This window comes from Tiliqua scincoides, chromosome 2, assembly GCF_035046505.1.
Source record: "Tiliqua scincoides isolate rTilSci1 chromosome 2, rTilSci1.hap2, whole genome shotgun sequence".
Classification (NCBI taxonomy): domain Eukaryota; kingdom Metazoa; phylum Chordata; class Lepidosauria; order Squamata; family Scincidae; genus Tiliqua; species Tiliqua scincoides.
The window spans coordinates 138,214,879-138,230,859 of record NC_089822.1 but is presented as its reverse complement, the minus strand read 5'-3'; the positions used below and the strand labels follow the sequence as shown (position 1 = coordinate 138,230,859).

Below are 15,981 nucleotides of genomic sequence, written 5' to 3'. Positions count from 1 at the left end.
AGAAACCCACAATGTGTTTATGTGAAAGAGTAATAGCATACACACACAAGAACGAGACAGCAAACAAACAAGCATTTACCACCAGGGGCTACATCAGCAGCACTGTTTTCTGAAAATTCTGAAGATTGTTCTTCCTTCTTGAATCCAGCCTTTGTCTGTGGAAGAAAAATAAAAAAAATATATGAAGTGCCATTTACTAAAGTAGGTCAAGGATCAGACTAGAAAATATGTCAATTTAAACACACACACACACACACACACACACAACTGGCCGACTATACAGGAAAAATCCTTGCCTGCTACGTCTAAAGTGCCAACATATGTACCCCAGCAACTAAGGCCAACCCCGATAGAAATTTCTCAAAAACAATCTAATCTAAACCCACATATGGAGGTTTAATAACCTCTTTGGAAGAGTGGGCCATGCTGACCGTTCCTACAGCATTACCAGTCAGAACAGTTGATAAGCCTCCACTATTTTGTTACACTTCGTTCCTCTCATTTCTGCCGAGAAACCACTTCTACATTATGACACTGGAAGGAGGCAGGTCAACTGCAGGCAGTAAGAGATGTTATGCAAGAAGAGCATGGGCCAAAGGCAACTCATTCTGCCACTTGGACTGATCAATAGTCGCTAAGCTGAACTGGCAGCCACAGAAGAGGAGAGAATATGTTCCATCAGAAATGGGGGCAAGTTCATATACTGACTGATTAGTAACACGGCACTCCTGACTGAGGGGCCCTTATTAAGGAAGTCACTTCCAGTAGTCCACTGGATTCCAAGTCCGGAAAAGGCTTCGGTAGATTTAACATTCTTCCCACTGCACTCCCTACTTCCCCAGACTGGCTTATGTCTGATATCTCTTGGAAGACTGGCACAGAGAGTGTTGTTACTGTGGTCCGTTTGAGAAGACAAAATCCAAACATGCAATGGTCATCATTTATTACATGAAGCTGCACAAAACTCTTCATCAGGCAATGTGTATAATAAACGGTTATTAAATAAGCACTGCCATTGCCCCGCTGCTCTTCGATCAAAACAGCAGCATTGATAATGTCGCAGTGTCATGCCACTTCTTAGGACTCTAGAAATCATACAAAAGCATTTACATAGTAATACAGGCTGCTGCCTTAAGCCACTGGTTGTCCAAACTCAGTATTGTTAACATTGTCTGGCAGGGTTTCGGATAGGAATTTTTCTCTGCCCTACCTGGACAGGCCAGGGTTTGAACCTGGGACCATCTGTATGCAAACTATGTGTTGTAGCACTAAGCTACGGTCCCTTCTGTGAGGACCACCATGTACATGACTGTGCTAATAGATGACCTTTACTTGCAAGAACGCTGAAAACATCTAAGGCAGAGATTCTCAAATCCAGTTTTAGTAAAATATTGGCAGCGATGTTTCGCCTTTTTTCTGTTCCCAGAAAAGCTGCATATTCCTAACAATGCTAGAGACCTACAGATTTATTTAATTGGACTTATCGCTCCCCCCATCCCAAAGATTTACAATAGTTAACAAAAGCAAAGCAAACTCTCTTGGAACAAAGCACAATGCTATTCAGTACATTGAAATATTTCTAGCCAATACTGCAAGCTTTACATTGGATTTTCATTTCCAAGAGAAGAATGTTTGTCATGCACTGGCTTTTTCTGGGAGGCCTTGCTGGAATCATGTAACAGTTCTAACTTAACTTTTAAACTTGAAATTAAATATGGGAGTCTATGCTGTCCAGAAGACAGGTGCTGGTACTAGACTCTGCTTCTTTTTCTTGTCTTTCCCAGGTTCTTATGAGACAGTAAGCCATTATTTTAAATCGAAACCCACCAGTGTATCAATGTAATTAAGCAAACTGAAGATCTGTGTTCAAAATTGAGCTCACGAATCCCCCAAAGCAGGTCAATTATCTCAACCCTAGTAACCTGTTTACAGAATGGGAGTAAGTAACTACCTGAAGTTATTGGGTAAAAAGATTGCCAAGTATTCTGCCTACCTGAAGTATTTATGGCATCATTAAATGATGGTAATGATAAGAAATTTCTACATTTCTCAAGGAGGGCAAAATTCTTATCGATGACCCTTAATATGGCTCAAGAGGATACTTACAACATTCAGAACAGACATCTTTGAAGAAATGTCCTCATTAGGAGACAAAGTTATACTAGGTGCTGATGGAGTGTGCTGTAGTCCACATCCAACTGAAATTAAACTAGAAGAGTGCTGCATTTTTTCCATGAGACTGGGTAGAGTGTCGTGTCGAATGAAAGCGATCTCCCAAGAAGAGCTTGATCTAAATGAACAAACAGGCTGTACGCAGGTATCATGTACTGCATTCTTCCTGAAATAATAAGGGCCTCTCTGCAATGTTCTATCCTGATATTACAAGTGACAAATTCATTTTAACAGATGAACAGAATCTGACAGTAATGCAATTTCTGTACAAAAGGTCTTTCCTTTTCTGGGGGCGAGGGTAGTCAGGGCATGAGGGCCGAGTTTTAATAATGCTTAAGTTTTTAAGCACACTATTGTTTGCTGTGTTGTTGTGTGCTAATGGGGCATAGTAGGTGAGAGACACCAGGGTGCACATCAGGAAGCTTCCAATGCAAATTTTGCATCTACCATGAAGTCACCTAGATTTCACCTACAAACTATGTTCTCAGCCTTGCATCTGCATTATGGCGATAACAGTACTTCTTCATTTTGTGGGGGCTGTTGAAAAGGGTACAACAAGATAAACTAGATGGAAGGCTTGAACAAAAGCCCTATGTAAATGCTCACTATGATTAAAAGCCCTGTGGCACATGCATCTCTTCCCACAGTGGAAGGGCTTCTTTTTAATTGCTTACAGATGATGTGCTAGTCTTTTCACCAATTCTTATTCAAAATTGTCTCTGCAAACATGCAGGCCAGAAACACTAAAAGACAAATCTAAATAAGGGCACAATCCTAACCCACTTTCCAGCACTGGCCTAGCTGTGCCAGTGGGGCATGTGCCGCATCCTGCAGTTGGGGAACAGTCACAGAGGCCTCCTCAAGGTAAGGCAATGTTTGTTCCATTAACCCTGAGTTGCATGGCCCTTATGTCGGTGCTGGAAAGTGGGTTAGGATTGCACCCTGAGGACACAATCCTAACCCCTTATGTCAGTGTTTTCCAGCACTGGGATAGTGGTGCCAATGGACTGTGTGCTGCATCCTGCAGTTGGGTGTCACTCAAGGAGGCCTCCTCAAAGTAAGGGAATGTTTGTTCCCTTACCTTAGAGCTACATTGCCCTTATGTCAGTGCTGGAAAGCACTGACATAAGGGGTTAGAATTGCGCTCTAAGAAGGATAAATAAGTGTAAGATACAACATTCTGGAGTCTGCGTTTGCGCTACAACTGTTACCTCAGCTTTTTTCTGTTGATTAGACTTCTGGCTTCTTCATAGGTGATTCCAATCAATGATTCCTTGTTAATGGATACAAGCTGATCGCCAGGTCTCAGACGACCATCCTAACAAGAACAAGGAGAGCAGTCAGCAACAATTTTCACAATCAATAATAAGAGGTCACCAAGAACTCTTGATGTTTTTACCTCCCAAGGAAAACCAGACCATTCAGTCTGACAAATTGTAAGGGACAACTTTAGAGAAGGGGCTGGTCAAGACTACTTTGCTGAAGTAACTGACTTGGATTGCTCCTAAGAACTGTGACTGTGTTGTAGACGGCACAGGCTAGTTACTCCCTTCATTAGAATATTTTGCCCCTGGCTCTGTTCCCTCTTGTAGCCCTAAGAGTTTCTGGTCTGTTTTTGACCACAGCTCAAAGTGCTGGGGCCAGACACAGCTTGGGACCTGGGTATCTGAAAGAATGTTCTCCCAAATCACCTTGCTTGTCTCCCAATATTGATTATTTCTGGGTGCCCCTGCCATCTCAGGGAAGGAGTATGGCAACAGAAAAGAGAACACTCTCAGTTATGGTGCTCCACCTACAAAATTCTCTTCCCTAAAAGGCTAACCTTGCGCCCTATGTTGTCTTTCAGGCATCACACAAATAATTTTTCCTCAGGCTTTTAACACTTTATAAGATTATAATATTGGTCTCACTGCTGTTTGTATTTCCCTGTTCTGACTGCCGTTTATTCTTATTTTACGATTGTGTCATTTTTATTATTTGTTGGGAATTTTCTTGAGAATTCTTTATTGAGGGATAGTTTATAAATGCATTTTAAAAAATAACTCTCAGTCTGTGGATACTTGTTTGTCAAATGGAAGAGTTCTAGTCCCCCTTTCCCTGAGAAGTTACTTTTCTACATGCAAGAAGTTTTATATATAAGAGGCCATTAAAAATGGGATCTCTTGCCTGCATTCTGAATTGGTAGAGTCCCAGAAGAGCTGTACCATTTTTTCAGAACAAGCAGCTCAGTCCACAAGAGATAAAGTACAGAGATGTCCATAGCTATTATTCATACTCAAAATCTTAAGAATGCATTGTTGGGGAGGGAATGCTGCAGGTAAAGCTAATATTTTACTGCTGATATTTAATATTTATGGGATGTGATAGGCTTGTAGTGAAATGATGCAAACCTTGGTTAGAGGGGTTCTGATCTATGTTAAATGAACAAGACAATTACGTGGAAGTGAGAGGTCGAAAAATGAAGAGAAGGAAGATGAAAGGGGATAATCAGGCAGTACTGGATGTGCTTGCAAAGAGAAGCTGGAGTCAGTATCTAGGTGAACTGCATTGCTGCAACAGAGCTGGGAATGATTTTTTTAAAAAACAACAGATCAGACAGATGTCAGTGAAATTTCAGTGGGCATAAAATTAGACACAGATGGTAGTTTTGTTTTAGAATTAAGCATAGACAGTCCTCGAGAAGTTTCTGTACCAGTTAATCCAGCTCAGAGCTGGATTAATTTCTATCGGGGGTGGAGGGTAAGGGATTCAATTTCAACAGTTCTACACACAGCTTTGGTAAACATTGGGAGGAGGCAGAATCAAATGCAAAAAGCCCAAAGCCTTTTGCACCAATAATTCAGGGGTGAGGGGAAGGAGAAGAAGAGAAGAAGAAGACAAAGATGAAGATGGGCAGTATTTTTATTGCAATTGTTCAGTTCAGACCAACAAGCAGCCTTCTGCAAATGTTTGCCACATTTCCATTTAGCCTCTACAATGTCAATGTAGGATTATGGGCATTGTTAGAACAATGGAAATACCAAACCAAGATGCCCCTTTTGATGTTCCAGGTGTTTGACACATGGTTTTTGCTTCACCCTTATGACAACCCTGAAAAACTTCAAGTTATGATTATACCCTTTTTGCTGACAGAAATGAGGTCGAGAAATATTTAATTTTTAGGTTGTTTTTCCCCCCAGAGATCAAAAATCGATGAGAATTTGTGGGGGGAAAAACCCCCACAAACACATAACACAGTCCAACACACATTTTGCTTCCTTAAACGTTACACCAATTCCTGCGAATATTTGGGGTGCTAATTCCAAAAATGGCATCCGTTTTGCCCTATCACATCTAGTTTTGGAGACACGGCATAGCCTCTTTAGTGAATGGTTCATGCAGCTTCCTCGTGAGGAAGTCTACACCATAGCTTCCTTATGAGGAAGCTGCTTGAACCATTCACTAATGAGGCTATACTATATCTCCAAAACTAGACGTGATAGGGCAAAACGGATACCATTTTTGGAATCGGCTCCCCAAATTCATATCAAACCACCATAAAGTTTGGGAAAAACTTTTCTGACCCTCAATTTTGTAGGCCTGTGTAATTAGTGCAAAATGGATAAATCCTAACATAACCATAAAAACCATAAACAAATATGGAATGGGAAAGCCTCACCAAATAAAAATATGTTTTGACTTTTCCTAAAAGTTGAATGTGTGGGAGCTGTATGGGAAAAGATCCTCTCTCTTTTGCCCATCCACTGGATCTCTGTCAACAGTGGGTCAGAGGGCAGGACCTTCAATACAGATCTTGGGGTTGGGAAGGTCAACATAGCAGAATGCCATTCTTCAGGTAACTTGGTCCCAAATTATTAAGGGCTTTAAAAAGGCTGAGATTGGCACTTTGAAGCAAATTGGTAGCCAACATAGATGGCGCTAAATAGGCACTAGATGCAAACATCTATCTGCCCCCACTGGTAATGTGGCTGTGGCATTCTTGACCAGCTGAAGCTTTCAAATAGCTGCCACATGTACAGAAGTCTAACCTGGATGTGATCGGTCCAAGGACAACAGTGATTAGGTTAGACTTTGTCAGGTAGGGCCACAATGGGTGAACCCGTTGAAGTTTCTGTTACTACTGATAACAGAAGCCACCTGGGCTTCCAGGATCACTTCCAAACTGCATACTTGCCCTTTCAGGGGGGAGTCCAACCCCAGCCAAAACAGGCTAGGTTCCTCCAACCAGATTGCATTTTCTGCACATAGCACCTCTACCTTTTGTGAATTCACCTTCAATTTTGTTTACCCTAATCCAGTGGTCCTGAAACTTTTCAGTGCCACAACCCACCTTGTCCTCTGCAGGGGGTCAACAATGCTCCTTGTGGTGCTGGAAGGAGCCCGAGGGAGCCTCCAGAGAGCTCCACCAGGTAGCGCTGAGTTGTGGACCCATTCTGTCAACCTCCATGGGCCTCAGAACAGCCTGCAGAAACCTCCGGAAGCCACTTCTAGTTTTTGGAAGCAAACTAGAAATGACTTCTGAGGAACATTCTAAGGCCTGCAGAGGCCGATATAGTGGGTCTACAGCCCAGTGTGATCTGGAGTAGTACTCCAGAGGTTTCCGATAAGTCATTCAGCTTCTGGAACAGCTTCTGTATGGAACCATTTGGGAGCAAGGGCAGGTGGGAGAGCCTGATTCGTGACCCACCTTGTGTGGGCTTGTGACCCACCAGTGGGTCACAACCTGTAGTCTGGGAACTCCTGCTCTAATTCATTGTAACACTGTTTTCAAGCCTTTACCTTGGTTTTCACTGCCTCTATAGAATTAGATGGCTGAATGAGAGGAGACAGAGATAGGCATCATCAGCATCCTGATGATGACACCTCAGCCCATACTTCCAGGTGACCTCACCAGGAGGTTTCATACAAATATTGAAGAGCGAAGGAAGTAAGATGGAACCCTCTAGTACAGGGGTGTCAAACTCATTTCATACAGAGGGCTAAAGTTAGCATACAGGGCTCCAGCTGAGGGCTGGAAGTGATGTCATTAAGCAGAAAGTGACATCATTAAGCAGCTAATGGTGAGAAATCAGACCCTGTTCTCATATAGAAACTCATTAACTGCAAATTATAGAAGAGAAAGTACACAAATCTTGATCATATTTCAAGATTTGGGAAAGCCCAATTTTCATGTGGGCTGCCATTTCAGCTGTAACACCTCAGCCGCTGAGAGCCTGAGGGCCAGATAAAAAGCTTCTGGGGGCCGCATCTGGCCCCCGGGCCTTATGTTTGACACCTCTGCTCTAGTACTTTAAGCATGAAAGGCCTCAGGGCAGCACCGCAGACCCTCAGTGCCACCTTCTATGTTCTATCCTTCAAGTAAGACTGGAGCCTTTCAGAACTGTGCCCCACACTCCCAGCACAAAGAGTCTACACAGAAGGACATCAAAGCAGGACTGCACTTACTCCTGTCTCTCTCTCTCTTGGTGCAGGTCATATACTAGGATAGACCCTGGAACTAGCATTCGAACTCAAGCATCCTGGGGTAAACTCATCATTCTATCCTGCAAAGCAGAGTATCACCAGTAGGTGTTGCAAAGAATCCTGTCCCTTCTCAACGCACTTCCGGAAGTGGAATCAGGAAGAATCTCCACACAAGTAGAAAGCTGCGCTGCTTCACAGTTGCTGGTAATCAGAGGCTCCCGGTTATGCTGCTACAAATAAAAGCTGCCAAGACTAGAAAGAGGAGCCAGGTTGAAAGAGTTCTAGGTTGAAGCAAGGGCTAAAAATGAACAGATAATGCAATCGTAGGAGCCCAGATTAGGCAGAGAAAAAAAGAACAAGCATGCTGACTGAACCCCTTCCTTTTGCTCTAAGGAAGTAACAAGTGCAACACATTCATTGGATCAGACATACAATCAAACTATATGACTGGTTTTTAAAATCCACTCCCTGCCCCTCCAATAACATCCTATATGCAAAGGTATAAATGAGAGTATGCTCCATGAAGTATCAGCACAGATTTATAACTGCAGCAACTACCACTGAGCAGTAACATCTAGTGTGCCCTTTACTACTAGGCCAAGAAAAACCCCATCTGTTTACCAGCCAAGGAATACTGATGCAAGCAACGATGCTGACCTCTGGTGGCAAAGATCACACCCTACAGCTGAAAACTAGTTTAAGGGCCCAACTCTAACCAGTTTTCCAGCACTGATGCAGCCATGCCAAAGGGGTTTGCACTGCATGCTGCATGGAAGGAGCAGTCATGGAGACCTCCTCAAGATAAGGGAATGTTTATTCCCTTACCTCAGGGTTGCACTGCAGCTGCATCAGTGCTGCAAAGCTGGACAGGATTGGGTCCTAAAGCTGCTGACTGTCTTCGTACACTGTGGGCCACACTTCTGGTGTTCACAGAAGAGCTTTGTTAAATACATTTAAGGGAAAGGTGAACTATTTATTTTATAGCCCACCTTTCCTATGCCAGAGCAAACGCCCAAGATGGTTTACAATTCAAGACTAAAATATACAATATATAAAATCATAATAAGAACAATACAACCAATTGGTTGAACAAACCAACTATTTCTAATCAAAACACTGCTACAGAGGCGAGGCACAGGGGGGCAGAAAATGATCTCACCCCAACACAAGATGGAACAAAAACAACTGCAGGTGAGTTTTTGCTAAATCACAAAATAATGACAATGAGAATCTGGAAACCTCTCTCAAAACCCACGTATATTCTTATCATGCTTTAATGGCACACAAATAACACACACCCCAAATCCCTGCAACGTTTGTTTTCTATGATGCATTTAAAATGAAGCATGGGAATGAACACTGAAGGACAAAAGATTTGTGGATTTAATGCAGTTCCTTTTCACTAGTTTTAGAACAGTTTTCAATTATTGAAGGGCAGGTTTTAAATAGAGGCTCATATTATTTTACCATTAAGATACCCAACACAAGTACACGTCATGCCCCAATTCCTTCAAAATTCAGGTATGGCTCGAAACTGATTCATTTTGGCACCTGTTGTAAACTGTCGTCACCACTGCTACCCCTTTCCCTGACTAAAACAATCTCAGTGGCAGGAAAAAAAAATCAGATGTCTCCATGAAGCACAAGAGACACTGCCAGGAGCATCCAAAGCAATGGCTAGAGTTGCCAGGATCCATGGAAAATATAGTTCCTATGATTCCCATAGGACAGAGGTAATCAAACTTTTCTAGCCAGTGGCTCCCTTGAACCCCGTGGCTGTTGACCATGACTCCCCATCATGTTCCTGAGGGCTGGAAGTGACATCATTAAACAGGAAGTGGCCAGAAATATTAACCATATTAATCATATCATTAATTAAATGCAGATCTTAAAATATATTATTAATACACAGCAATATACATGCTTTATAAATGATCAGCTGCTGATCACTGTTGGAGACAGGATGCTAGAGTAGGTAGATTTTGTCTGGTCCAGGAAGACTCATTTTTTTAACTTTGTAAGCATACCAATAGAATTGTTTTATCAAATGAACTTTGTGAACATCCAGTCTGACCAACATTACACACACGCACACGCACACACACACACACACACACACACCCCTGTGGACCCCAATACTAGTCATTTCTCCCATTCTCCTTGGATAGGATTGAACCCTTTATTAATTTAATGAAATTAAATTTTTCCAGCAGCTGGTGGGGAAACAAAAATGGACCATGAAAATATACCACAGCTGATAAGGGTTTGGTTAGGAGGCTGATTTGTCTTCTATACTAGGAGATGCACAGCTCAAGCCTGTGCATGTCTACTGAGAAGCAAGTCCCATTAGAGTCAATGGCGCTTACTCCCAGGAAAGTGTGGATAGGATTGGGCTGGCAATCACTTCATCAATGGCTGATAAGCATTCCCTTCAAATAGCAAGATTCATCACTTTAAAAATACAGCCTTTCCTCTTCAGTCAAACAACAGGATCAATAAATCACTTTTAAAACAGTACCCTTTTTCTGCTCCTGGCCAAGTAAAGTGTGTGCTTGTCTCTCCCCTCCCCCTTTGCCAACTGCATGGAAGCAACTTTAAGAGTCCTGATGACTGACAAAATAGGAAGCATTTTATTTGGGGAGGGGGAGGACAGTGGGAAGGTTTGGAGATCGAAAGGGGGGAGTGGGAGGGGTTGAAAAGAGAGATTTCAATTTGATGAGAAGCAATCCCAGGCTGGGAACTAGGAACCAACCAGACAAGGATCAAGGAGGGTTTCTTTCTGATGGTCAGCAAGGGCACCGCCCTAATGAGCCGCGCCTCACAGTTTGAATAACACTGCCATAGGAGGACATCCCATAAGATGTCTTTAGGAGGGAACTACATTTCCCATTGTTCTAGAGAGGCTCTAGGCACTGCCACACAAGCTCACATAAGAATCTATGGCCTAAAAAAAAGGCCCCACAGTGAGCCTGCCCCACTGCTGGGTAAACTCAAGAAAGGGAAAGAAGTGATGGAAAACATGTGATGGAGGAAGGCAACTGAACCCAAATGTGCTACCAATGACATAACTGACATGGTGCAGTTTGGACTGGATACAAACAGAGAAGCTATTTTTGAAGGCCCTTTCAATTTTCTAAATGAATTCTTGTTTTACATTTGATCAGTCCAAACCAGGCTATGCATGGATTTGTTTATTGCCAATGATGAAGTAGCAGACAGAAGAAAAGGGAGCGGCTTTTCAGTTCAAAATGAGAACAAAAAGTCTGCCAAAGAATGAACTTCATTCCCTGTAAATGCACAATGGGACTTGCCTGAGAACAGCCATGGCATTTGGGTATCCTTGCTGTTAATGCCTGTGTTAGGATGAAAAAGGTGTACATCCTTGTGATCACCCAACAACCTGAACAGTAGTAATTAAAGAAAATGCATCACTACTAAACGCACAATAACTAGGTAGGAAGTAGCAGTTTTGAGACTGTTTATTAGAATAACAAACCAAATAAAGTAATACTGTGGCACAAAAAGCAAATGCCAATTTAGGTTCCATTAACAGCAGTGTGGTTTCCAGGGCTTAATAGTACATAACTACTTGGCACTGGTAAGACTTAACTGAAGCATTATGCTCACTCAGTTCAGGACGTAAGAATTCAGAGAGAATGATGAATACTTGGAAAGGATTTAGAGAGAAGCTATGAAGATGATGAAGGGCAAAAGGTTGATGATGATGAAGGGCATCATTTTCAAAAGGTTCTTTTTTGCCCAGTTAGCTGATGACAAGAGACCCCTGGCCCGAGCTTCATTTCTTATTGCAGAGGCCGCATGGGAAGCATTGTTTATTCTATCCAATAGGAATAGGAAGAAAGGTTTTGAATGGAAAAAGGTGATGTACTGGAAACATTAGGACAGATTCTCCAGTGTAAGCAATGCAGCAATGGAAAGGTGTCAGATCTCATTCCTCAGAGAAGAAAAGGATGGACATGCTTCTATAAGGAATGCCTTAGGTTCAGGAAGCACAGAACTGGGCTAGGTAATGCATCAACCTGCTTCCAAGTTTATAACACATTCAATGCTATTTCAGTTGCAAAAATATAAGAGGAAGATTTAAGGTTGCCCTCCGATTGAGACTGCAAATCTTAAGTGTACTTTTTCAAAGGCAAATTCTTCAAGTGGGACAAATGCCCAGTAAACGTGCATAAATACATGCACAGTCTCTGGGCACTGTCTGAAGGCACATGATGCAATCACCTTGCTGAAGCAAAGTAGAACAGGTGATTGCCTTGGCATCTCATGCATGCTGTGTTAAGCTCCATGACAGAATGATATAGGAATAGTGTGGTGTAGTGCCTAATTTACTGCTTGAGTAGCCTTAATGCTTGTAAACCTTTGTCTATTTTTCAAGCAAAACACAACATGTACTTTCAAAATAAACTAACTGGCAGCCCAGATTGTGCTCCAGTGGAGACTGGCAGAACTATGCATGGTGGGGACAGGGAGCAGAAGCAATAGGTTTCTCAGGTCTGCTACTGACCTGAGCCGGGGGGGGGGGGAATCTGTGTTTGTGTAGAAATGCAAGGTCTACCAACTAATCAGCCACAAAATTCTGTCCCAGGAGGGTGCACATAGGCTTGAGATTAAGGAACAGGGTTCTCTCTGAGTATATGCTCAGTCTAGAAATGAGTTTTCAGTACTCGAGCTAAGCCTTACAGTCCTTTCTTACAAAAATCCACCCCTGGTTCTCTCTCCAAGTTTTCTGCATTTCAGCTGCTAAATTTAGAAGAAAAATAAAAAAGGTTTGCTGTTGTTGCCACTAATAAAAAAAACTGGGAGTGAGGAAACCCTTGCCAATTAATTGGAAATCATCCAGAGATCTACTTGTGTAACTCCCTCTTCCTTCTACCTATGCCAGCATTAAAGGTCAGTTGCCTGCAGGTGCAGCTCAGTCTGGGACAACATTGCCCCGACTGAAGAAGGCAAAGAGGTGCTTACCCAATGCAGAGTTTGGGTCTTCCCATAGTTAACGGAAGCCAGAAGTCACTTGCTTCAGACTGGGCCCGAGTTTCTTCATATCACCTCCTTTCCTCCTTAGCCCTGCCCCTCTGAACTGCTAGTGCTGCTCTTGGGAGGCTGAGAGTCATCAAAGGGAGAAGCAGGAGTGCCAAGGGACCAGGCAATATATTTAACTTCCTCTACCACTATACCCAATGAAAGGCATTTTATCAGGTATTTTTTCCTTTTAATATACAATCGCAGATTCAAAAATAAAAAAAAATCCCAACCAGGTTCTCAAATTGATTCTTTTTATATGAACACAAGAAGTTATCTACTCCCAAGTCAGTCCATTAGTCATCTTAGCTCAATACTGTCTGCACTGACTGGGATTGCAGGCTGGGATCTACCTGGAGGCCCCATCGACTGAACCTGCAACCTTCTGCAAAAAGAGTGCATGCTTTGCAACTGAGCTAAGGTTCCACTCTCAAATTAAAAAGATAATTTTTTTCCTACTTAAATTCTGTCATGCAAGTGGAATTGTGCTGAAAGCAAAGGCATAGCAATACTACCCGAGCTCTCCTGCTCTCTCACTGAACACAGGCAAGATTTTACCACCACAAACAACAAGGGTTGATAATTCATTGGGGAGAGGGAATAAGAAGTATTTAGCAACAGGGCTCTTCTTTCTGGTTTATTACCATTGGAAACCAGAGTCTTGATTTAGATCAACCTTGATTTTGAAAAGCACTTACAATAGTTAAGCAGATACTAAATAAAGAGAAAAAAAAGTTGGACTGCATGGGGAAAAAAAATCTGCACCCTCCTCCCCCCACACTTATCTACCTTATGACAATCACCTCCAGGAATAACTTCCAGAACATACACCAAAGGCCCTTCGTTTCTGTTAATGCCTCCTACAATGTTCAAGCCGAGGCCTGTTCCCTTGGAAACGGTGATAATCTGAAACATGCTGTCACTAGACAAGGAGAGGAAACAAAGTTAGATTCAAAAGGTCAGTGACTGGGAAACTGAGAGCAAACATGAAGACCAGGCTGCAGCATACATCTCATTTTATTCCCTCATAAGTATGACCTGCCAACTTGTTACACGGAGACTTTAAAATTTAATAAAAAGGCCCCAAGTAGCAGCTTGTGGTTACTCCTTGGCAACACCAGAAACAGAAAAAGTTAAATGAAGCAGAACTGCACAAACTGAAGTGCTTAAGACAACAGTGCTGTCACCATTTGCCACCAGAGATAACTGTTTCAGTGTGCTAGGAAAGGATCCATCAAACAATTTGTCTTTAAAAATAAAGCCATCAGAATAAGAAACCTTGAAATCCAATTTTTATTCTCTCTTTAACTGCACACATAAAACAGTTTCATGAACTCCGAACTAAAGAGTTCATGAAGCTCTTGAACTGAAACGACCAAAGAATATGGTGAAATTCAAAAGTACAAGTCTTTCACAGAGACAATGAGACATATGACACATCTTGCCAGAAAGCTCAAAGGAATAGTAGGTTGGGTGCCTCTACGTTTGCCTCCCTTGAATGGATGTATCAAGAAAAGACTGAGGCATCTGCTTAAATCTAAGCAGAAGAAAAGCACAATTGCTAAGTAACAGTGACCACACCAACAGCCCTTTTCCAGATCTGGCAAAATGGACAGAGCAGAGTTGAAGGGTTTCTAAGCCTACGAGGACTGATAGTGCGGGAGGGCACTGCAAAGCCAGGGCTTACATCATGGTACTCTTTTGTCCTGAGAATGGGCCCCAAGAATTTAAAAGAAAAAATGAGAAGGCTGATAAATAATGGGAGGATAATGAGAGACTTATTCATAGGCCCAGACCATTTACAGAATGGTAGTCTACAGAAAACAGCTCCAAGGTCTATCTATGATGTAGCCCATAGCCTAACCATTTTCTAAATTGTACATAGTTGCATAGAAACACGATCTAAAACAAAAATTTGAACAAATTTTGCTTTGAAGACATTCTTTCAGTATTGACAAGTCCCAGTGTCTGATCAACAAGACAGCTTCTAAAAGTAACTTTTGAATGCTTTGGCTCTTTACACAGTGGTGTCTTTCCACGAATGATTGTGAAAAACATATATAAATGATTTTTGGAAGTTACTTGGTGGTTGCATGAAGGGTAGTTGCCAGAGCAGGTTTAGCATGGTAGTCTGTGATGCTGTCCTTTGGTTGCAAAAGCTGAGGGCTTGGTGACCTTGAAGATGATCCTGAAGGGAGACTATCAGCAGGTTTGCCTCAGAGAAAGAAAGACAGACATGCAAAATAAATATTTTTTTTCATAAAAGGTATATAGCTTAAAGCAGTGGTTTTCAAACTGGTGGGTCATGACCCACTAGCCCAAGAACCACTGCCCCTTTCCCCTTAAGGAGAATGGGAGAAAGGCAGCAGCATGATCCTCAGGATCGCCCCACTGCCAGGGACTGAGGGGCTTTTTGTTCAACTTACCCCCCTTGCACTGCTTTCTAGGGGTGCGGGGAACCCCGCAGAGCCCTCTGGGCTCCCTGCTTCTTGGACTGTTAAAAAATGCAATCACGACTCACTTCCGGTTTCACAATTGCAACCAGGAAGTGGGTTGTGATTGCATTTTTGGAACATTCCAAGAAGTGGGGAGCCCTGCAGAGGGCTCCATGGGGTTCCTGACACCTCCAGGAGGCTGGTACAAGGGGGTAAGTTGAACAAAAAACCCCACAGTCCCCACAAGCAGCATAATCCTGAGGATCTTGCCGTTGAACCTCAAAGATTCAAAGGAGAGTCCAGGGACCCTTCATTTATTAGACAAAGGATCATAATAAAGTTTTGTGTTTATAAGCTGTATTTGTTCATCCTACAAGCTAAAATTAAGCTCTCATCTAGAAACCAAGGAATGACAAGTCTGAACTTGTTCAGATATTGCTGGGCAGACACCCATATCAGAGATTATCAAATACGGCACAACTTCATCACATACAAGACATACAGAGTTCTAAAGTGACTGAGGAGTGGTGTTGAGCAGTTAATTTTCAGGTGTTTAATCACAAAGTTGCCACTATTAAGCAGTGACTGATGGAGATGCAGGATACAATAATAACAAATGAAGCACAGAGTGCTTTCAAATTACAAGATCAAGTTTGATCTTCAATTGGTTGTTCATGGTTCTGAAATACCACACAGGATCAGACTCTACTTTGTAATGTACAAATAATCCCCTAGGGGGCAATACCATACCTCTCTTGCTCAGTTCAGTAAAGAAAATAATTTTTGAAGTCTTCATGTTTGAACAGAGGTGTTCTTTCTGCCCATCAAACATCAACCCACACACAAAATGTGGGTTAAAGGTCTACCT

The 15,981-nt window shown here is 42.3% G+C and overlaps 1 protein-coding gene across 7 annotated transcripts in view; it reads right to left on the bottom strand.

The window, feature by feature from the left end:
- Nucleotides 1–15,981, bottom strand: part of STXBP4 (syntaxin binding protein 4) — a 124,390-nt gene that overhangs the window by 85,665 nt on the left and 22,744 nt on the right. For 6 of the 7 annotated variants that reach the window (XM_066614548.1, XM_066614554.1, XM_066614553.1 and 3 more), the window contains 5 exons: nucleotides 14,761–14,893; nucleotides 13,468–13,600; nucleotides 3,384–3,490; nucleotides 2,107–2,338; nucleotides 80–155 (listed from right to left, as the gene is read on the bottom strand). In XM_066614548.1, coding sequence (XP_066470645.1) covers nucleotides 80–155; nucleotides 2,107–2,338; nucleotides 3,384–3,490; nucleotides 13,468–13,600; nucleotides 14,761–14,893 — 681 coding nt within the window. The remainder of the gene's footprint in view (nucleotides 1–79; nucleotides 156–2,106; nucleotides 2,339–3,383; nucleotides 3,491–13,467; nucleotides 13,601–14,760; nucleotides 14,894–15,981) is intronic. The other variant, XM_066614552.1, reaches the window with a different exon arrangement.